This window comes from Rhopalosiphum maidis, chromosome 4 (assembly GCF_003676215.2).
Source record: "Rhopalosiphum maidis isolate BTI-1 chromosome 4, ASM367621v3, whole genome shotgun sequence".
Taxonomy (NCBI): domain Eukaryota; kingdom Metazoa; phylum Arthropoda; class Insecta; order Hemiptera; family Aphididae; genus Rhopalosiphum; species Rhopalosiphum maidis.
In genome coordinates this window covers 45,657,216-45,677,345 of record NC_040880.1, presented here as the reverse complement: position 1 = coordinate 45,677,345, position 20,130 = coordinate 45,657,216, and the positions used below count along the sequence as shown (strand labels likewise).

The window sequence follows — 20,130 nt, the reverse complement described above, 5'->3', positions numbered from 1 at the left end:
TGATCATTCATGTAGCGTGTCATATGGATTATGTATACAATATAGTATACATAGGTAATGCAAATTTTAAAATAAAGCTAGTCGCACTTATTGCACTATTTTATTTGAGAATTACTTCAAGATTCAGAAAATATATATTATATCCTATAATAATGGTTATTCTTATTGTTTTTTAAAACTATAAATAAATAAAATATATTAATTTTAATGTATAAAGAATCATATGATATATGTTAACGTAAAATAGGTAAAATAGATTTAAAATACGACTATTTACGCTATTGGATATGTATAACCATGAATTATTTCGTAACTAAATATTAAAATAAATAAAATGAGTCATGATACATCATATTTTCTTCAAGATAAAGTCCTCGTAAAATCGTAGGTTTAAGTAGGTATAGTTAATTTGTATTATTCGCGATAGTTTATTTCAGTACGACATGTATTATTATTACAATAATTCATTATAAAAATACTAAATAGTATAGATTTCTCCCGAAAATCGTTTATTCGAATCTCGACGATGTTCTATAATTTTGTACCTTTAATATAGGCTGTGTAGATCATACTGATAATATTACCTATTGATCTGTATACATATTATACCTACCTATATGTATTATTATTTATTATACGTCTATACCTAGTGCATTACAATAACAATAGTATTTAAGAGTATACAATAGTATTCATAACATCTAATTTTTAGGGGATACTCATAAATATACTATAAAATATGTAGAAAATAGAAATATAGAGTATAGACGATATATACCTACAGGTATATGGTCAAAGTTACTGTTACATATTATAATATTCTACCAGTGATTGCGGAGCTCTAAAAAAAAAATTATAAATATATATTATATTATATTATTATATTTATACACAAGTATAAGTGTAGTAAAATCGTGCCTATACACAATGACAACACTTTTACACGCAGAACCTGTCCGAGGTCTATAAACACAATACGCGCGTACTCGTCACGTTATTATATATTTTATATAACATATATATAGGTAATAATAGTACCTACACAGATATCACTACATATACACATTACACACGTAGCCACGTAGGTATATAGGTACTCACACAACTACACTATTATTATACACACACACACACATATATATGTATAGTTATAATTTATATATAATATCTATAGGTATAAAATATACCTACAGATATATAATATAAATATATTATTATACATATTATATATGTATAATATACCTACCAACTCAATTGTATGTATAGTTTCGTCAAGACCCGTCTGTTCGGTAGCAGCGGTATGGATAGGTATAGTAGGTACTATAGGTAACTATAGCGGAACGGACACGGGACAATATACATAATGTACGTAGATATTATATACAGAGTGATTCTTTATTGATACAATTATATTCTCGGTAAATGTTTATGGTAACAGGTAAATGTAGTAAGATATAATCTAATAAATAAGATACATACACCTTCATCCTTTATCGGAATCCTTAGCAGTATTCTAGTACAATATTCTACTTCAAAATAAGAAACAAAGTAAGGTGTAAACCTTAAAAAAAAATTTAAAAAACGACGCAACAAGTATTGGAATGACTTAAATTTATGTAAAAAATAATTTTTTATATACACTTTTTTACCAGGAAAAAATTTGGTCATCAGTTTGTAATGTTTGTAAAAAGAATCACCTTGTATAGTTGTATAAAATGATGATTATTATATATATTATATTATACGCGGGCGTGTGCATTTGTAATTTTCTATAACATAAATTATAAGCTTATATACGGTATACCTATAAGCATAATAGTACTAATATATTATAGTAGTATAGTACTATATTATAACCGCACATTTAGGTGGAGGCGGTCGTCGTCGAGAAATCAACGTCGCACCTCGCACAAGCCCTGAGGTCTTCAACCTCCTTGAAACGCGCGGTGGGGAGGTTGTTGAACCAGAAAGAAAACGGAGAGAGAAATGGACAAAACACAAAAACGACACACCAGTTACAAATACACAACAATAATTATTGCGCGTGTGTTCCGTGTGTTGTGTGTGGTGGTGGGGAGCTGATAGTGGCCGATTTTTTGTTTTTATTTTGTTGGCTCTCGAGTCTCGACTTCCCGAGTCTCGGTGCTGGTCATCAGAAGGCACCAAACGGTTACAGGTTTCGCATCTATCTGCCGCGCCCTGCTTACAGTAGTGACTTTTGATATTTTATATTATGTCCGGACGGAAAACGACGACGGAAGACCAGTCTCTAGTAAAACCGTCTGCAGACCGGTGCGTGTTTATCGGTACCAGGTTACCAGGTATTTGACGTTGAACAGTCGACGTGTAAGCGTGCGCGCGCGCCGCAAGATATTCTGTTATCGTCCCAGTCTTGTCACTTTTTCGTAATCGTGTTTGGACAGGCCTACCGAGTACCGACAGCACTACAGCAGTAGTTGCAGTAGCAGGAGTCTGTTTACTGTTGTAGCGGTCCGGTTGTTGATGGTCGTGTTGACGGCTACTGTATACCGACCTTAAATTATTGGTTTCTCGAGAATGCTAATACATCAAATTTGAACTCATCGACAGCAAACCCGCAATCTTCAACGACGGAATACAGGGAGGTACACCAAATGCCTGATATTTATTTATATACCCATCTGAAGACATCGCCATCGGTTGTGTTTGGACAACAGTGTTTTTAACATATCCAGTATTTTGCATAGGATCGGTGAAGTACGACCGACTGTTACCAACATGCTCAAGTTTATCCGTGGCAAAGGCCAACAGCCTTCGGTTGAGCGGCAAAAGATCCAAAAAGATTTGTTTGCTTTCAGAAGGGTAATTATGGCTCCTTATACTATATTTTATTTTATTTTTGTAGTCCATTTAGTGCTTAACAGTTAGCAATGTGGTTTGTGTTAACTAGTTTTTTTTTTTATCTATTTTCAATGGTTAATTTCTACTGATAATTAACTATGGTAAATGTTTATGTTGAATACAACACTTTTTAAGATTGTTTTATTACTGAATATTCTCAATATATTAAAATAAATAATATGAAAATTGATGGCAGTTATAAACAATTTGTCATTATTAAACTATGTTATTTTAAATTAACATGAACCAAATATAATTGATATTTCAGACTCTACAGTATGGGTTTCCAAATAAACCAACAGCACTTTCATGGGATCCATTATTACGTATTATGGCAATTGGAACTTCAACTGGATCAATTAAAGTGTATCCTTTTACTTAAATGTTCTAATTGGTTCTGTGACCCTTGACGTTTGGTTATTTCTAAGACCGCTTAATTCTACAATCAATTTTTGCTATACTTGTTATATATACTGTATTGGTAATTTTTAAATAAATTTAATTTTTATAATAATTTATATTTTTATAAAACGTAGATATTATTGTAACTTTATATATTATATTATAAAAAATAAATTGCTATGCATAAAAATATTTTTCTTAACAAATTATGTATAGGTTGGGTAAAACTGGTGTTGAATTTTATGGGCATTTACCATGTTCAGATCATGCAATTACAAAGTTAATATTTGTACCAAATCAAGTAATTATACTATACATACTATAATATTAAGACTATAAAACAAAAGTATATTTTTTGCTAATGATTTTAATTTATAATAAAAAAATGTTTTCAGGGTCGCCTGGTGTCATTGTCTGATGACAATAGTCTTCATTACTGGGAAATAAATGATATGGCCATTGATGAAGTTCAATCATACTTATTAGAGGGAAAGTAGGTTTTAAGATTATTTTTAATTTGAAAATAAAATCAATTTATAATTAAAACATTAAATAATTTGTAGGCTTAAACAAATATCGGCAATGTGTTTAGAATCTAATTGTGAGAACTTATTACTTGGAACTGAAGGAGGAAATATATTTTTTATTGATTTGTCAACATTTGAATTATCAGATAACATTATTTATCAAGATGTTGTAATGCAGAAGTATGTATAAATTACTATTAGCCTATTTAAAATATAATTTAACTTAACTTTGAATTGTGTTCAGGGTTTCAGATGAGTATAAAAAGAATCCTGGTGCAGTTGAAGTAATTGCAGAACAACCGGGAAATCCAAATCATATTTTAATTGCTTATAGTCGAGGGCTAATTGTTTTATGGGATCGCTTAAATGCAGTCGCTGTAAAAGTAAGAGAAAAATTAATTTCATTATTTCTTTATTAATTAAATATATTTATGTTACCATGAACACTAATTTAAGGTTTTTGAATTTGTATATTAATATTATACATTATATATAGTGTATTTCTTAATGTTGGTTCCTTTTCTTCTTTTTTAGACATTTGTAAGTAGTCAACAAGTAGAAAGTGTATGTTGGGAAGAAAATGGGGAAAGCTTTTATTCCTCTCATAATGATGGGTCTGTAACACTTTGGAAAATCAATGAAACTTCGGATGAAAATGAAAACACTAAAACAATTTATGGTCCATTTCCATGCAAACCAATATCTAAAGTAATATGTCAACAATCTGCTCAAGATCTCAAGTATATAAAATATTTAAAAATATATTTAAATTTAGTATTAATGATTTATGTTTTATTAGTGAACAATTCCTAATTTTTTCTGGTGGTATGCCACGGGCATGTTATGGTGATCGTCATGCAGTTACTGTTCGATTGGGAACTACTACTAAACATGTAGCTTTTGAGCTTACTTCAAAAGTTATTGATTTTTTTACAGCTACTGCTTCAATTGATGAAAAAGGTACTATAATAATGTTATTTTTAAGTAAAGTTAGGCTATTTTTTTTTTATATATATATAAATAAATTTTAAATTATTTTAGGCTGTAGCTTCCTTATGATTTTGGCTGAAGAAGAAATAGTTTGTATTGATTTATCTACTGAAGATTGGCCATTAGTTCAATTACCATATCTTGTGTCCATCCATGCAAGTGCTATAACATTTACTTCTTTTGTATCTGATTTAAACGAAGATCTTTGGAATAACATAATTGCTATTGGAAACTTACAAAATGAGAATAATTTTTCTTCAAATGTAAGTCTAAATTAGTTAAAAGAGTTTTTAAGCCAATGAAATGTATTTGAATAACGCTTAAAATTAATGTCAAAAGGAATGGCCAGTTGATGGTGGTGAAGCTAACATTGAAGATGAACAAAGTAGAGATCTTTTAATAACTGGTCACGAAGATGGCTCTGTAAAATTGTGGGTTGCAAATGCTACTCCATTACTTCCTATACATGTATTTAAATCATCATGGGTATTAGTTGGTGATGATGCTGATAACCATTCTAGTAATAGTGTAGCTCCAGAAGAAGATGAAGAAGAGTGGCCACCATTTAGGAAAGTTGGGAACTTTGATCCTTATTCTGATGATCCTCGATTAGCAATTAAAAAAGTTATTCTTTGTCCTCGAACTGGTACAATGATTGTTGCTGGTACAGCTGGTCATGTTATAGTTACTAAATTTAATGATCAGCCTTCTTCTAATGAAATAAAGGTAAATAATATTAATTTTTACAATTATATTTTAATGTAAACAAATAACACAATTTGTTGTTTATTATTCAGGCTATACAAATGAATGTTGTTGGCGAAAGTTTTATTTGGAAAGGTCATGAACGTTTAAGTTTAAAACAAACTGGAGATGAAGCTAATAATAATAATGGAAAAAATATGACTTGTCTTACTTTTAAAGCTGGATTTCAACCTTCCTCTGTTTTACAAGTATATCCTCCAGCATCAATTACCGCTGTAGCTTTACATTCAAATTGGTCTCTGGTTGCTGCTGGTACTGCTCATGGCTTAGTACTTTATGATTATTATCGACAAGCTCCTGTTTTAACAAAATGTACTTTAAATCCCAATGGTAATAATTATTTTAAGTTATATTATTCTGAATACATATTTTCTTAAAAGTGTTGTAATATATTTTAATTTTTGTTTTATGTATTTATGCATAGATTTGTCTACTGCTGGAGATACTCCTATTTCTAGAAGAAAATCATTCAAGAAGTCATTAAGAGAGTCATTTAGAAGACTTCGAAAAGGAAGAAATTCTACCAGAATAGTAAATGATAAAAAAGGAGCAAGCATTACACCTGACAAAAAACGAGAAAAGTTTGTATTTTTATTATAATATTACATAGCATACATTTTTTATAAATATTACTAACAGAGTATTTAAAAATAACTTTTAATGTAGTACTGGACCTATATCTCCAATGGAAGCACGACCTGTTGAACGAGCAATTGAAGCAAGACCAGTTGATGATGCATTGGGAAGTATGGTTCGTTGTTTAAGTTTTACAAAAACATTTATTGTTACAGGTAATTCATGTAAATATTAAATAAAAAATACCATTATATTTTATGAAATGTTAATGGTTGAATTTGATAACATATCTATTTAATAACTTAGCTTCACATATTACTCCGACGATGTGGGCTGGTACGAACAATGGTTCTGTGTACATTTTTACTATAAGTATACCACCAAGTGATAAACGAAAAGAAAGAAGAGTCACTGCACAACTAGGAAAAGAAGTTCAGTTAAAACATCGTGCACCTGTAATTGGAATTACTGTGATTGACGCAGAAAATCGATCGGTTACTGAAGTTCAAGAAAATAACACTCCGGGTAAACCTTTAGATATATGTGGTCCTCACAAGGTCATTATTGCATCGGAAGAACAATTTAAGGTAACATTTATATTTTTCAAACTCATATGTATACAAAAATAAAATATTATTAAATTTGTTTGTTTTATTGTTTTAGATATTTTCCTTGCCTAATTTAAAACCTTTATGCAAACTTAAATTAACTGCAGCTGAAGGTGCTCGTGTTCGTCGAATGTCAATGGCTTATTTTAAAACTAGTGATTATGCAGAAAGCTGTCTTCTTTGTCTAACTAATTTAGGTGAAGTAATAGTACTAAGTGTACCAGACCTTCGAAGACAAATACATGCTGCAGTTATTCGTAGAGAAGATATCAAGTATATTATTATTATTCAATAATTATATAAGCATATTGTATTCAAATTAATAAAAAATTTGATTTATAGTGGTATTTCAAGTTTGGCATTCACGCGTTATGGTGAAGCATTATATTTACATTCAAGTAGTGAACTGCAGAGAATTTCTGTATCTGCAACTAGTGTCACACAAGTTGATTGTTCTTTGAATTTACCTACTAGAGATCGACCATCAAACAGTCATTCTATTACCCCTATTAATGGTTATACTGATGACGAACAAGAAGATTTTCCAAAAGTAAATGGTAGGTATTATTTATATATTATATATTATATGAGTACTATATAAAATTATTTGTATCTTATAGGATTAACAAATGGTACTCAAGAAAATGGTGATAGTAATTCACAATTAAACAATAGCAATGATCTCTCAGTCGGTGATATTACCATAGACTCCATTAAAGATCATTTGGGAAAGTAAGGAGACATTGAATTTAATTTACCCTCCATTTATCATCAAGACTATTATTTATGTTAATTAAAATTTAATTGTTTTTTTAGTTCAAATACTAATTTAAATGTAACATCAACATCAAACAATGTTGATGTTAATAATCACCAGAAAACTGTTACTAAACATGAATTGTCATCCACTACCACAACTACTGTGAAAACATCAAATTCTACTACAGTTATTACTAATGAAACCATCACGGTTGACAGTAAGTAAATTTCTTTAATTTTATGTTTATGTTTTAGTTACCTAGTATCAATTAGCGTTGAAATGAAAATATTACTTATATTTTGATATAGATTTAGTTTTTAGTGAATATTTTTATTTAAATCATTATGTAGTTTAGAATTCGCACCTAAATAGTTTTTTTCATTTGTCAGATATATCCACAAGTTTAGTTGTAGAAGATGATCCATCAACAGTGTCCAAATTTGAGGTTAGACAGTTCTAAAAAATATATGGCTATGTGATGGCTAATATGTGTATTCACACTTCTAATTTTTACTTTTGTATGCGATATGCAGATTAGACAAACTCCTTAAATTGTCTGTGCATTCATGCGCACATCCAAATTGCTCTTTGCTAATTTCTGCTACATACTTAGTCCAGCTTACAAGTAGTATCAAAAATATTGTTAACTATAATCAACTTATATAATATTTTAAATGAACAGAGATGGATAATTGGTGTGGGTGATCATATAACAGTTCATTTATTATATTTAGACAAAGAATAAGAAATTTGGTTATTATTTGTTATTTAAAATGTAAATATTTTATTGTTAATAAATGTATTAACAATTTCAGATATTGTTAACATTAATTGAAAGTTAATTATAATTCATATTATTACTAAACAAAAAATAATATAATTATTTGCAGATATTTAATTATTTTTTTAATTATAATTGGTGCGAGGAGACTAAAAATGTACAAACAAAAATTTAAATATAAAATGTATTTTAATGTAATTATAATATTTATGTATATAATATATTAATAATTTATTAATAATGAATCATACTATTTAATGCAAGGGGTAAATTGTAAAGTGTTTGTGAAATTATATTATTATTTTCAATATTTTATTACTTTAAAATTCAATGTTTTACAAGGTCTAATTAATTTAAAGCAGTGTATAAGATACTCTTATAATAATATACCATGTTATATTATTAAATATTTGTCGGGATACTTTGAACTTATTAATATTTATTATTCAATTTCATAAAATTTACAATTCTCTCATGCAAATATGCTGAATAACTAATAGACATTTTATATTTATAAATATCAATGTAATTAACTTTTATTTCAACCTATGTAGAGGCTTTTCTTATTGTTGCTTACATAATATGTTTTATATTGATATTATGTTTTAATGTTTATGTATGTGTATTTTTTCAGATACATAGAGCTCCTTTAGCTCTCATGGAAGACCTAGAAGTAGAGACAGCTGCATAATGTGATAACTAATAACTAATGGTGTGTGTGATTGACATTAATTCAATGTTTATATAATTCACGCCATATAATTCAATAAGTGATGTCTTAATATTAATTTTAGTTATTTATTACTAACAAAAAAAAAAAAATTTAATATGACTCAAATAAAATGTTGTACCTATTATTAAGGTAACATTCTGACATTACTATCACATCTATTATATTTTTTTACACTGACTAATTTATAATATAAAAATGGAACTTTACCATTCCTAACTCAAATTTATTAATGGTGCCTTAGTTACACATAGTAAACCAAACAATTTTTAAAAAACAATTACGCTATATTGTGACAAACTTTTTTAAGTTTTATTTGTTTTATGTTTTTATATAAATCTATTTTGTCAAAATATGCACTTAATTCGATATATTATTCAACTCTACATATAGTACATTTTTAAGTTAATTATTATTGAGAATGGTTGTACATAAAATTTTTAGTAAGTTAATGATATATTATACTTATTAAATTCATACTAAAAGTGTATAACTATTTTCAAATAAAAATTCTTTATTTTTAATGTATTATTATCAATTTTATATGTTTATAAAATAATCTCAAATATTGTATTTTATATTTTACAATTGTGTTGAGTAAAGCATAAATTTACTTCAAAAACATTCCTTTTATATTAAACATTTTAATTATTGTTTGATTTCCTCTATTTTCAATTATAAACTTGTTTTTTGGTCAGTCAATTTTCTGTTTATTTAATTTAATTGTACTGTGAATTATTTTTCATTATGCTATATTATAAAAGATCTAATATAAAGAGAAGATCTTTTTCAACTGGAGTTTTCTATTTCTATTATTTATTATTTTTATTATATTTTGTTTGTATATACTTTAGTCAATTATTTATTTTAATTTTTATACTTACTCAACTAATATTTTAAACAACATTTTAATTTTATGTCATAGACCAGCTTGTATGTGTATTTAATTTTATAATATATAACTAGATTTTGTATGCCATGTTTTTGGCTATATACCATTTCTAATTAATTATTTATAATATAATTATATATATTTTTATATGATTTTTATAATGTTTAAATTATCTTTTATTTGTTAATTTTTATATGTATTAATTACTTTTTAATTGCTTTAAACATCAACTTAATTGTTGTACGTCTTTAATAATCGTTTTCGACCCTCAAACTAATAGGATTAATAAATTAATATAACTTAATGATTAAAAATGTTAAAGGTGATGGTTTTTACTATAAGTTTATATTTATAGTTTTTAAAACATAAGTTTTGTATTTAAAAACAAATTTTATGTAACCCATATACTTTGTAAACACCAATTTTACTGTAATACAATTTGTAACCTTTTAAAAAAAAAAAAATTGGCTTTTTTCTGGTATATTGTTCATCCTGTTGTTTCTATAGCAACCCTGTAGCGCTCTGTCATGGGTCAATACCAACCCCTTAATGTAATGGATACACAGTGCACTCTAGCAGTTTGTTATACTAGTGTATACTTACTGCATATAAAATAAAAAATATTAAAAACATTTATTTATTATATTAACTATTTTATTTATAGGATATTATAAAGTTATATTTGTTATTGGAAACCATGACTGTTAGAAACAGTCACTGGGTGGCTCTTTTTTCTCAATTATTAGTTTTATCTGCAAGTGTTGTTTTATTTATGATTCCAATTTATTTACTCTGGAGTCACATTACTTATGAACAAAATCATTTATCTAATTACAAGTAAGTACTGATGTACAAAAAAGTATTTTTCAATATTCAATGACTCTTATGGTTATTATCATGATTCAAATTTCAAACCATTTTTTATATTTTTCGTTGCAGGCCTCATGTGGTAGCGTTAATATTAGCTCGAGGTGGTAGTAAAGGAATACCAAGAAAAAATTTAGCTTTAATACAAAACACTACACTCCTCCGAAGATCTCTAGACACTATTAATGATTGTAGATGTATGATAAATATTATGCTTATTGATTTTTTTTTTTTTTTAATGGAATTAAAAAGCTATTTATTTTGTAACAATTATATGATCTCTATTGATTGGAAATTAAACATAAATTGTACATTAAAAATATCATTTTTGAAGTAATGGTAATAATACCTTTTTCAACAAAAGTATTATCTACTGGCTACTACTTTAGGGTAATATTATCTTTATGCATCGATGAATATAGTTTTTTTTTAAGGCAATTAGAATAGAAATTGCTTTCAAAATTAAAAAACATACACATTAGTGTCATAATATGGAAAACTCATGTATTATAATTCATAGTTTTATTTATTGTTTTAGTGTTTCACGATGTATGGGTATCAACAGATGACAAAGAAATTGCAGCTGAAGCTGAATTAGCTGGTGCTAAAGTTTTTCACCGCAGTGCAGAAACTGCTTCGGATGAAGCAACATCACTTAGTGCTGTTAAAGAATTTAGTATGTACCATCAAAAAGTGGATATTTTTGCTATCATTCAGTGTACCTCACCTTTTATGACTTCTGAGTATTTGACTAGAGCATATAAAATGGCAGTTAATCAAAAATTTGAATCTGTGTTTTCTGTAACACGAAGTCATAAACTACGTTGGAAACTTGGATCTGGTAAAATTTTATTATTGATTTGTCATGAGTAATGTTAATGTTAATGTTAATATTGGATTAAAATAAATAAAATTGTTGTAATAATTAATATTAGATGGTCAACTGCAACCATCAAATTTTGATGTTACCAAAAGACCGAGAAGACAGGACTGGGATGGAGAATATGTGGAAAATGGCATGTTTTATTTTGCACACAAAAATCTTATTGTAAATAATAAGCTCCAGGGAGGAAAGTAAGTATTTTAGAATTGGAATTTTTATTTAAAATTACTTATTAATGTTTGATCAATTTAATTTTTAGATTGGGAGTAGTTGTCATACCAATGAATAGAAGTTTAGAAATTGACACACAATTTGATTTACAAGCCGCTCGCCTTTTAGCTCCATTACTAGATAAACCTAAAAATATAACTAATAGAACTTAAGAAATGATCAAAAACTTATAAGCAAATTATAAAATGATAGTTATAAAAATTTTAATTACCTACTTATTATAAGTTATAGTTAATATTATTAAAACTTATATATATAAATATATATGTATAAATAAGATTGATAAACTTGACCTATGTATTTGCCATTCGGATTATACATATTACATATTTATTGTTTTGTAAATATTTTTGTTAGATGAATTTAAAGAGTTTGTAGTTTTGTACTGAATAAAATTCTAATTTTAAATACACTTTTTTCATTACCTGCATTAAATTTTATTTTTATAAAATAATCTAAAAAAATACTAGTAATATAAAACAGGATGAATAGGAAAAGCAGTATGGGTAAAAAAAAATTGTTAAACATTTATCCAATACAGAGGCTTAGCGTTTTGGTGTTTAATCAGTAGCTATTTAATTACTGTAGTTACCAGGGGCAGATCCAGACCAAGATAATAGAAGAAAGCGATTTTTAAAGGACACACATTAATTTTGATAAAATATTTTTTATGGTCATACTAATAATAAAATTTCAATTATTAAAATATTAATACCTATATAAACATATTAATAGTTTCAAATTTTCAGATATAAGACAATTTTCTAAACATATATATAATTCTATACAATATACCTTTTGTTTAATATATGTATGTTTCAATTTTATTTGTTGGTATTGACAGCACAATGTCAATATATTTTGTAAGTCTTGTTCCTCTCCAAGTCTTTACATGATATAATATATTTTTATTAGTATACTTATTAAAGCTCTCACAATTTTTATTTTTATTTATACTTTCTTAACTCCGATATTTGAAATAATATTTTTTTATTCCTTTTAAATTTTAATTTTGTGTATATAAGAATACAAATATAAAAAAAAAAAATATTTTTTTGATAAAAATCTTATTTAATTTTCAAGTAATGACTAAATTCATGTATTTGTACTATATCAATGTATTTTTTTTTATTATTATTATTATTAAATGTTCCTGACAGAGTCATCTAACTTATTGATAATATTAAATTAACATTTTAATAGTTTTCCGATTGATAATCATAATTATTTACAACATGATTTCTGTATAATCCATGTAAAATCAAAATCTAATTTATAATTAATAAAAAAATGTTACTAATTTGTGCTTAACTAAATAAAATACAACTCACTTGTTTTTTTTTATGGGTTCATTCTCACCTCTTTTTTCTCCATAAAGTTGTAACTGTACCTATATCTATATAAAACATATTAAAATACAAAACTGTAGATCATGTATATCATAATATATGAATAAATTATAATAATTGAAATAATATTTAATTACTTAGGTAAAATGTTCAGTATTTACACTTTATACAATCATTAATTGTACATAGCTTCTTTGAATAATTATACCATGGTTTGATGATTTTTAGTTATATCATTGAATGTAATTTGTCGGTCATTAAATTTGATCGCAAAGTAATAACTTAATTGTAATTGTATTTACAAGCCAAATTAAATATTTAAATATTAGAATAATTGTTGATTTAAATTATTAAGACTTGAATGGACAAATCTTTCAGTAAGTTTTGGTTGAAGTACATGAGATGTTTTATCCTTAGATTTTACTAACTGAAATTATGCAATTGATTCTTAAGTAAAATATGCACCTACATGGTCTATAGTAAACATCATAACTTGGGGATTCAAAAAGTATTAATTTTTTTTTCAAAATTTTAGATCTATGCTGTTATAGTATTATATAATTGATTTGAAAAGTGTATTATCTTTTACGCTGGAGCACAAAAATCCCAATTTCTGCGGCCTGCGATACTGGCTAATGACTAGGTATAACACATTTATGCACATATACCTCTCAAAACCCCCCAACTTTGAGGAGCTCTATCTCGTCAACAAAATAAAGAAAAATTTAAATTTAAACATGATATTCATAAGAAAAAAAGCCTTATTAAATAATGACATTTTTAGTATGAGTTACCATTTGAAAATTAAAAGTTGATGGTGGATTACCTAATAAATATAAGGATGAAAAATATTAAACATTTATATAATTCTAGAACAGCATACATCTAAAATTTTGAAGAAAAAAAAAATTGGAAAAAGTGAATACTTTTTGAGATAGTGTTTTATGCTTTATGAATCACCCTGCATATCAAATAATTTTCATTAACATTTTATGTATGGAATAATATACCATAATTCAAAGCAGCTAAAAAATGTAAACTCTAATTTTCTAAAATTTGATGTATAAACACAATAGATACATTGGTGGTATACTAAAGACGGCTTCTTTGAGAAATTGTCTATAATACATTTAAGTTATAATCATGTATTTGTAAACTTAAAAAAACTTGTAAGTAATCAATTATTTTATTGAATATAGCAGCTTATGCCTTAAATAAGCTCAACACAAAAAATATATATAGATATATAGTTGGTTGATAGTATTAACAATTTTTCCCGTAATGAATAACTTATTTAAATTTATATTTTAAAATCTTTAGATATTATTTATTTTTATGTTCTATATTCAACTATACCCATATAAATCAAATTAACTTAAATTATGTTTATATCCATGTTTTATTATTGTAGACAGCAATACAAAATACAATTTCATACAGAGGTGTGTCCTCTGTGAGATTTTAACCCTTAAGTATACTTAAAATATGCAATTTAAAATTAAAAACAAGAATTGTTTTATTTATATAAGCACACTGAATGTAACCAGGCCTGTCCTGAATTTTGGTCCTAGACACACTACTGATTTCATACATTATAATTTGTAATTTAAAATGTTGATAATAATATAATAAACACTTAAACAATATATATTGCTAATATATTATCATAAGATAATTCATTTTTAACTTTTGAGATATTTAAACATAGTATTACAATTATATGTTTTAAATAGCTTAACCGTAAATAATAGTAAATAATAGTACTTTTCTTGAATAGATTTAGGATTAAACTGAATAATTTTAATTAGATCATAATTATTCATAACTTGATAATTAATCGAAACAATATAATAAAAATAGTTAAATAAATAATAATATAATAAATATAATTTAGTTATGCATAAATTAAAAAACCTCTGAAACTTGAAATTCTATCTGGAATAATACTAATACTAAAATATTATTTTTTATTCATAATTGATGACTTAAAGATTATAATTTGCTCATTCAATAGGCACAATACCACACTTATAAAAAAATAACGTAGCTAAGTATTTAATATTTATTAATTTAGTGAAAAATTCAAGTTTATTTTTTTCAGAAGTAGAAAATGTATAATATATTCAATAGAATTAAATTAATATTATAAAAAAAATAATTCAATGAGATTAGGGGGTAATTCAATTTTTTTTATATTTGAAATTAAAATTTAAATAAATTAATCAACTAGTTTGTATTTTTTTTTAAATACAATTGTTAAAATTTTTATTAAAAAAAAAATATTTACAGTAATATAGTCTTAACTGCTTATTATTTATTACACACACAATTTAGATTTTGTAGACATTGAATATTATATAATTTTTTTAATGTAATACAATATTAATAATTTAAATATTATTTTTTTCTTTACCATTGATCTTCCACACGACCAAATTTGTAAATCAGAGATGCAGCAAATATAAATGCATTTTGGAAAAACAGTTCAAGTCCAACTGTCATATTTGGTTTAGTTGAACCTAAAAATGAAATTAATGTTTAAAATCTTAATAAGTGCACCAAAATATTAATAAATATAAATATAAAATTGTACAGCCATTGCCAAATAAATTAAGATGGCGGCATGATAACAAAAAACCAGGGGTTCTCCGTACTATATTATTACCAAAAATATATATTTATAAACATTTTAAAACTAATTTTACTTTATTAATTTAAAATCAAATATTCTGATAATATTTTATTTTATAATAAAAAATAAAATAATAATAACACACTGCAACTAGTTTGGCCTACACTTCCTGAAAAACGCCGCCACCACAATCTCAATTTATCTGGCAACGACTGTAATTATATAGATGTCATACCTTTAGCTGCTACAAAATCAGCAAAAAATATCCAACAAGCAGCAATTAAAGCAGCAAAACCCAATACAAAACCCATAAATAACCAACTACGAGCTCCTCTAGGTCCAAACCATCCTCCAGAGTAAGCTTCTCCTCGAATTTGAGAATTAGAAACAACATTAATCCTAAATACATAAACAAAATTTTAATACAACAAAATAAATTACTTGTACAGTTATTACTATAAAAACAAAAAATCAATTGGCCTATTGGCTATCACCATTGAAGACAGAGTTGTGTATGAAACATTGGATGATAGGGAAAAAAGTACAAATTAAAATATTTTAAATAAAACTTACATTATCACTTTGTATGATATGTTATGATATAAATGTGTATAATCGCTCTGTATAATAAACTAGTTTGGTGTAAAAAACCACAAATAAAATGATAAAATCTACTATTCACTTAACATTATATATTTATAGACTAATAAAACTTATATTGCACGATAATGGTAGTGATGCAGAAGAAAGTATTAAATAGAACTTAAAGACTTTTTAAAAGTTATAGCTCAAAATATTAAGTTAAAGCGATAATAATTTTTTATTTTTAAAGTAAACTTTTTACTCTGAAATGTATTAAGTTTTCTTAATATTTTTTTTATAATTATTAGTTTTTATAATGTTTGTTTTATATACTTATTAGCTATTATTTCTTAGTTATAAATATTATTATAACTGTACTTGTTTTTTTAGAAAACATTTGCGGTTTTACAGAGTGATTTTATTTTTTATTTAAAATATTCTAATTTGTACCATTTTTTCCCAGAGACTTTTTTTGAATTGAAACTAGCATAATGATTTTATTTTACTGAATAGTATTATTATTTAATAATTATAATTATATCTGTATGTTCAGATGCATTACTTTTATATTTTTAAAAATATATTTTATAATAAAGTAGTTTATAGTTTCATATGATATCCATAGATTGTAAATTGAATACTTATATCATTAAAACTATACATTTAGATTTTGAGCAAAACAAGTGAACTAATGATTTAGGAATGATGTATTTTTATTATTTCTGTAAAAAACTTTTCAACCAAAGGACTTGTTCTGATTTGAACATGTAAGCCCATTTATCAGTAGTAAATATTATATAATTGATACTTTTGGTAATTTCCTGTTATACGAGACTACAGCTATTTTCACGACTATCCCCGTTATATAAGACTAACGTGGTAGTTTTGTGAAACACCACAATCCTGTTATCTAAGACTACCAAAATTTGCACACTTTCCTATTATCACAGACTACCTTAGTTTTATTTAATAATTATATTTGTATAATGCACCTGCATATTTAATTCTTTAATATTTTTTTAATCAGTCGGAATTGTTGGGATGTCTATATTCAAATTATATATATAAAAAAAATGATTTAAATACTCAGTAATCATTTGTAATGTATTACACAACACACGCTACATTTGTGGCATATGGTCACTAAAAACAATAAAATAATATTTATAATAAATACAAAAATAATAGTGGTAAAAAATGGTAAATCCACAAATAAAATAATAAATAATGATGGCCACATTTACGAATTATATATATAAAGAAAGTAATAATATTAGTGTCATATAATTATTTTAGATGTTTCTACATCAAAAAACTTTTGTATCATAAATTATTTTCTATTTTGAATATCAATGTGTTAAAATGGCTGTAATATAAATTTTAAATCACCCTGTATAAATATATAATAATTAATAATATAATAGATAATATAAAAATTGTGAATAGCTACGCTAGAACGCAGTGCGTGGATATCGTACAGCTAATTGTGGTAGTCTTGGGTGATAGTCATGAAAATAGCCGTAGTCTCATATAACAGGAAAATAAGTTTTTTTAGTATTTATAGTATATTCTTGATAAATAATTTAATTAAAACTATTAAAAAATTATGAAAAATGATAAAAACATGATTTAGTCCAATTTCATTATTTTTAAGTCTATAGAATTGTGTTATGTATATTTTTTTTTATATATACTTACATGAACAATGAAAATGTTCCAACCAATCCACATATATGATAGGTACCAGGTACTTGACTAGGGTTTACAGCCATTCCATCAATTATAAGCCACCATCCGACTGCAAACTGTTAAACAATAATTAGCAATAATTATATCTCTAAATAGTATACATTTCACATACCAGAAGTCCTGATATCATCCCAGCTACAACATTTCTTTTTTCACTTCCTCCTTCAAACCACAAACAATTTCCCAAATTCACGTTATCCATACAGTCCATAGGCATCGTTTAAAATAAAAGATTCCAGGAGTTTAAAATGGACGTAAAGTAATATTTAAGTAATATTTTTGTTTCTAAGTATGATTGCAGTGTATTAAGAATTTGTAAAATGTTTTATGAATAAACAAATCTACACAAACAAGTAAGACGTCTTAAACCACAGAAGCATAAAAAATTAAGTATAATAAGTCAAATACCAAATACTATTGTATTTACGGCGTATTTACCACCATCTAAGGCTGTACATCTGACTATTGTTCATAAAATATTTATAATATGATTACATTGATAACAAGTTAGCAATGATAACAAAATAGTTTTTTGTAATTCAAAATAAATAACTGTAGAGACTAAAATACTAAATATTCATATTTTAAACAATTAGTGAATACTAATTTACTATTGTGCATAGATATAAGACACAAAATATAACAATATAAATATCACAATATTTTTATTTTATAAATATTTTGGTTATTGTTGATTGTATATATATTTAGCAATTTTTAAGTTATTTTTGGATTTATGTACTATTACATTGTAGTAATTGATAATTTAGTATAAGCTTCCTTGTTAGTTCTTTCAGAAAATAAACATTTCGAAAATTATTTATAATCATTCAAAGCACGAATAAAGATACCATAATATATTTATGATATATCTTCTTAATTCGTGATTCAAAGTCAGATTAGGTTTATAAATTTTTGTGAAGTCACTATTTTTTGTATTTTACAAATTATTTTGTTTTTGTAGTTCATTCATGATAAAATCACTATTTTTGATATTTTCAAGGTGGATATATATATCTACCTTGGATATTTTGTTTAATACTAGCTATTATCACAGATTATTAATAATTAATGATTAATCTGAGCTATCGCATTAATCATTTTCTAAGTTTAAGCTATTTTTAATTTGCATTAAATATTCATGTAAACCTTACATACCACGCATCATACAATTTTCAATTTGTTTTTGCTATTTATAGAAATTTAAAATTTTGTTTTATACATTTTAAAAATTGTATGCCCGACTGAAAAGCAATTTGTAAATGTGTTTATGTAATATTTATAAAAAATTCATTCTAAGTAATTCTAAGAAAAAATTAAGATCTCAAACATACAAATGCGCATATTTTTTATATACAGTTTCTGAAATGGATGAGGTCACTTGATGGACCAATGAAAATTTTTTTTCTATCATCAAAATCTGGTTTTTCCATATTATCTTAAATGTTAAAATACTTGTATTTTTGTAAGATTCTCAAACGAATCAAAACATTGTTTTTGAGCTTGTTTCGCGTTTTTACGCTCGAATTGCCGATTAAAAAAAAAGCGGTGACACATTGATCTGCATGATTAACAGTGGTGGGTTGACTTTGAATAAAATTAAACACAGTATAATTTAGCTAAAGTGATCTGGAGTTGACTAATTATATTTTATTTTTAATTTGTTAAGCAATTGAGTCCAAGTTATGAATCTTATGATAAATATCGAACACGCGTGATGCGTGTCAACTCAAGACAACAAAAAAAAAAAAACAGTCAAACTGTCAAATCTAAATAAATCGTCAACTTTACCAGTCTTCACAAAAGCATGATGTGCTATGCACTTGACATTTTGTAATTGTAGCTTTAAAATTTAAATCCTAGAACAATAAGGTGCCCATATTAAGATGTGACTAAAATAAAATGTGATTTTTTTCTAAAATATTT

General features: G+C 25.7%; 3 protein-coding genes across 7 annotated transcripts; 2 read left to right on the top strand and 1 right to left on the bottom strand.

Moving 5' to 3' along the window:
- Positions 1-2,017: 2,017 nt before the first annotated feature.
- Positions 2,018-9,399, top strand: LOC113556767 (lethal(2) giant larvae protein). Of its 5 annotated transcripts, none has more exons than XM_026961903.1 (21): positions 2,018-2,624; positions 2,727-2,841; positions 3,149-3,246; positions 3,499-3,583; positions 3,678-3,775; positions 3,846-3,989; positions 4,054-4,192; positions 4,344-4,549; positions 4,609-4,769; positions 4,851-5,062; positions 5,139-5,525; positions 5,597-5,894; positions 5,989-6,145; positions 6,231-6,355; positions 6,447-6,727; positions 6,804-7,021; positions 7,091-7,305; positions 7,369-7,480; positions 7,565-7,725; positions 7,898-7,953; positions 8,924-9,399. In XM_026961903.1, the coding sequence occupies exons 2-21, from the start codon at positions 2,758-2,760 to the stop codon at positions 8,978-8,980; spliced, it is 3,294 nt and encodes a 1,097-aa protein (XP_026817704.1). In that variant the 5' UTR covers positions 2,018-2,624; positions 2,727-2,757; the 3' UTR covers positions 8,981-9,399. The 5 variants fall into 5 exon arrangements, with proteins under 5 accessions (XP_026817704.1, XP_026817703.1, XP_026817701.1 ...); XM_026961902.1 differs by having other exon boundaries at positions 2,019-2,321; positions 2,424-2,841; XM_026961900.1 differs by having other exon boundaries at positions 2,019-2,841.
- Positions 9,400-10,608: 1,209 nt separating this feature from the next.
- LOC113556369 (N-acylneuraminate cytidylyltransferase A) lies at positions 10,609-12,302 on the top strand. The gene is made up of 5 exons (XM_026961261.1): positions 10,609-10,748; positions 10,851-10,975; positions 11,317-11,619; positions 11,714-11,852; positions 11,921-12,302. The coding sequence occupies exons 1-5, from the start codon at positions 10,609-10,611 to the stop codon at positions 12,042-12,044; spliced, it is 831 nt and encodes a 276-aa protein (XP_026817062.1). The 3' UTR covers positions 12,045-12,302.
- Positions 12,303-15,649: 3,347 nt separating this feature from the next.
- Positions 15,650-18,669, bottom strand: LOC113556370 (transmembrane protein 50A). Its single transcript, XM_026961262.1, has 4 exons — positions 18,317-18,669; positions 18,154-18,260; positions 16,109-16,272; positions 15,650-15,760 (listed from the first exon to the last, which is right to left on the bottom strand). The coding sequence occupies exons 1-4, from the start codon at positions 18,419-18,421 to the stop codon at positions 15,651-15,653; spliced, it is 486 nt and encodes a 161-aa protein (XP_026817063.1). The 5' UTR covers positions 18,422-18,669; the 3' UTR covers position 15,650.
- Between the last annotated feature and the right edge of the window lie 1,461 nt (positions 18,670-20,130).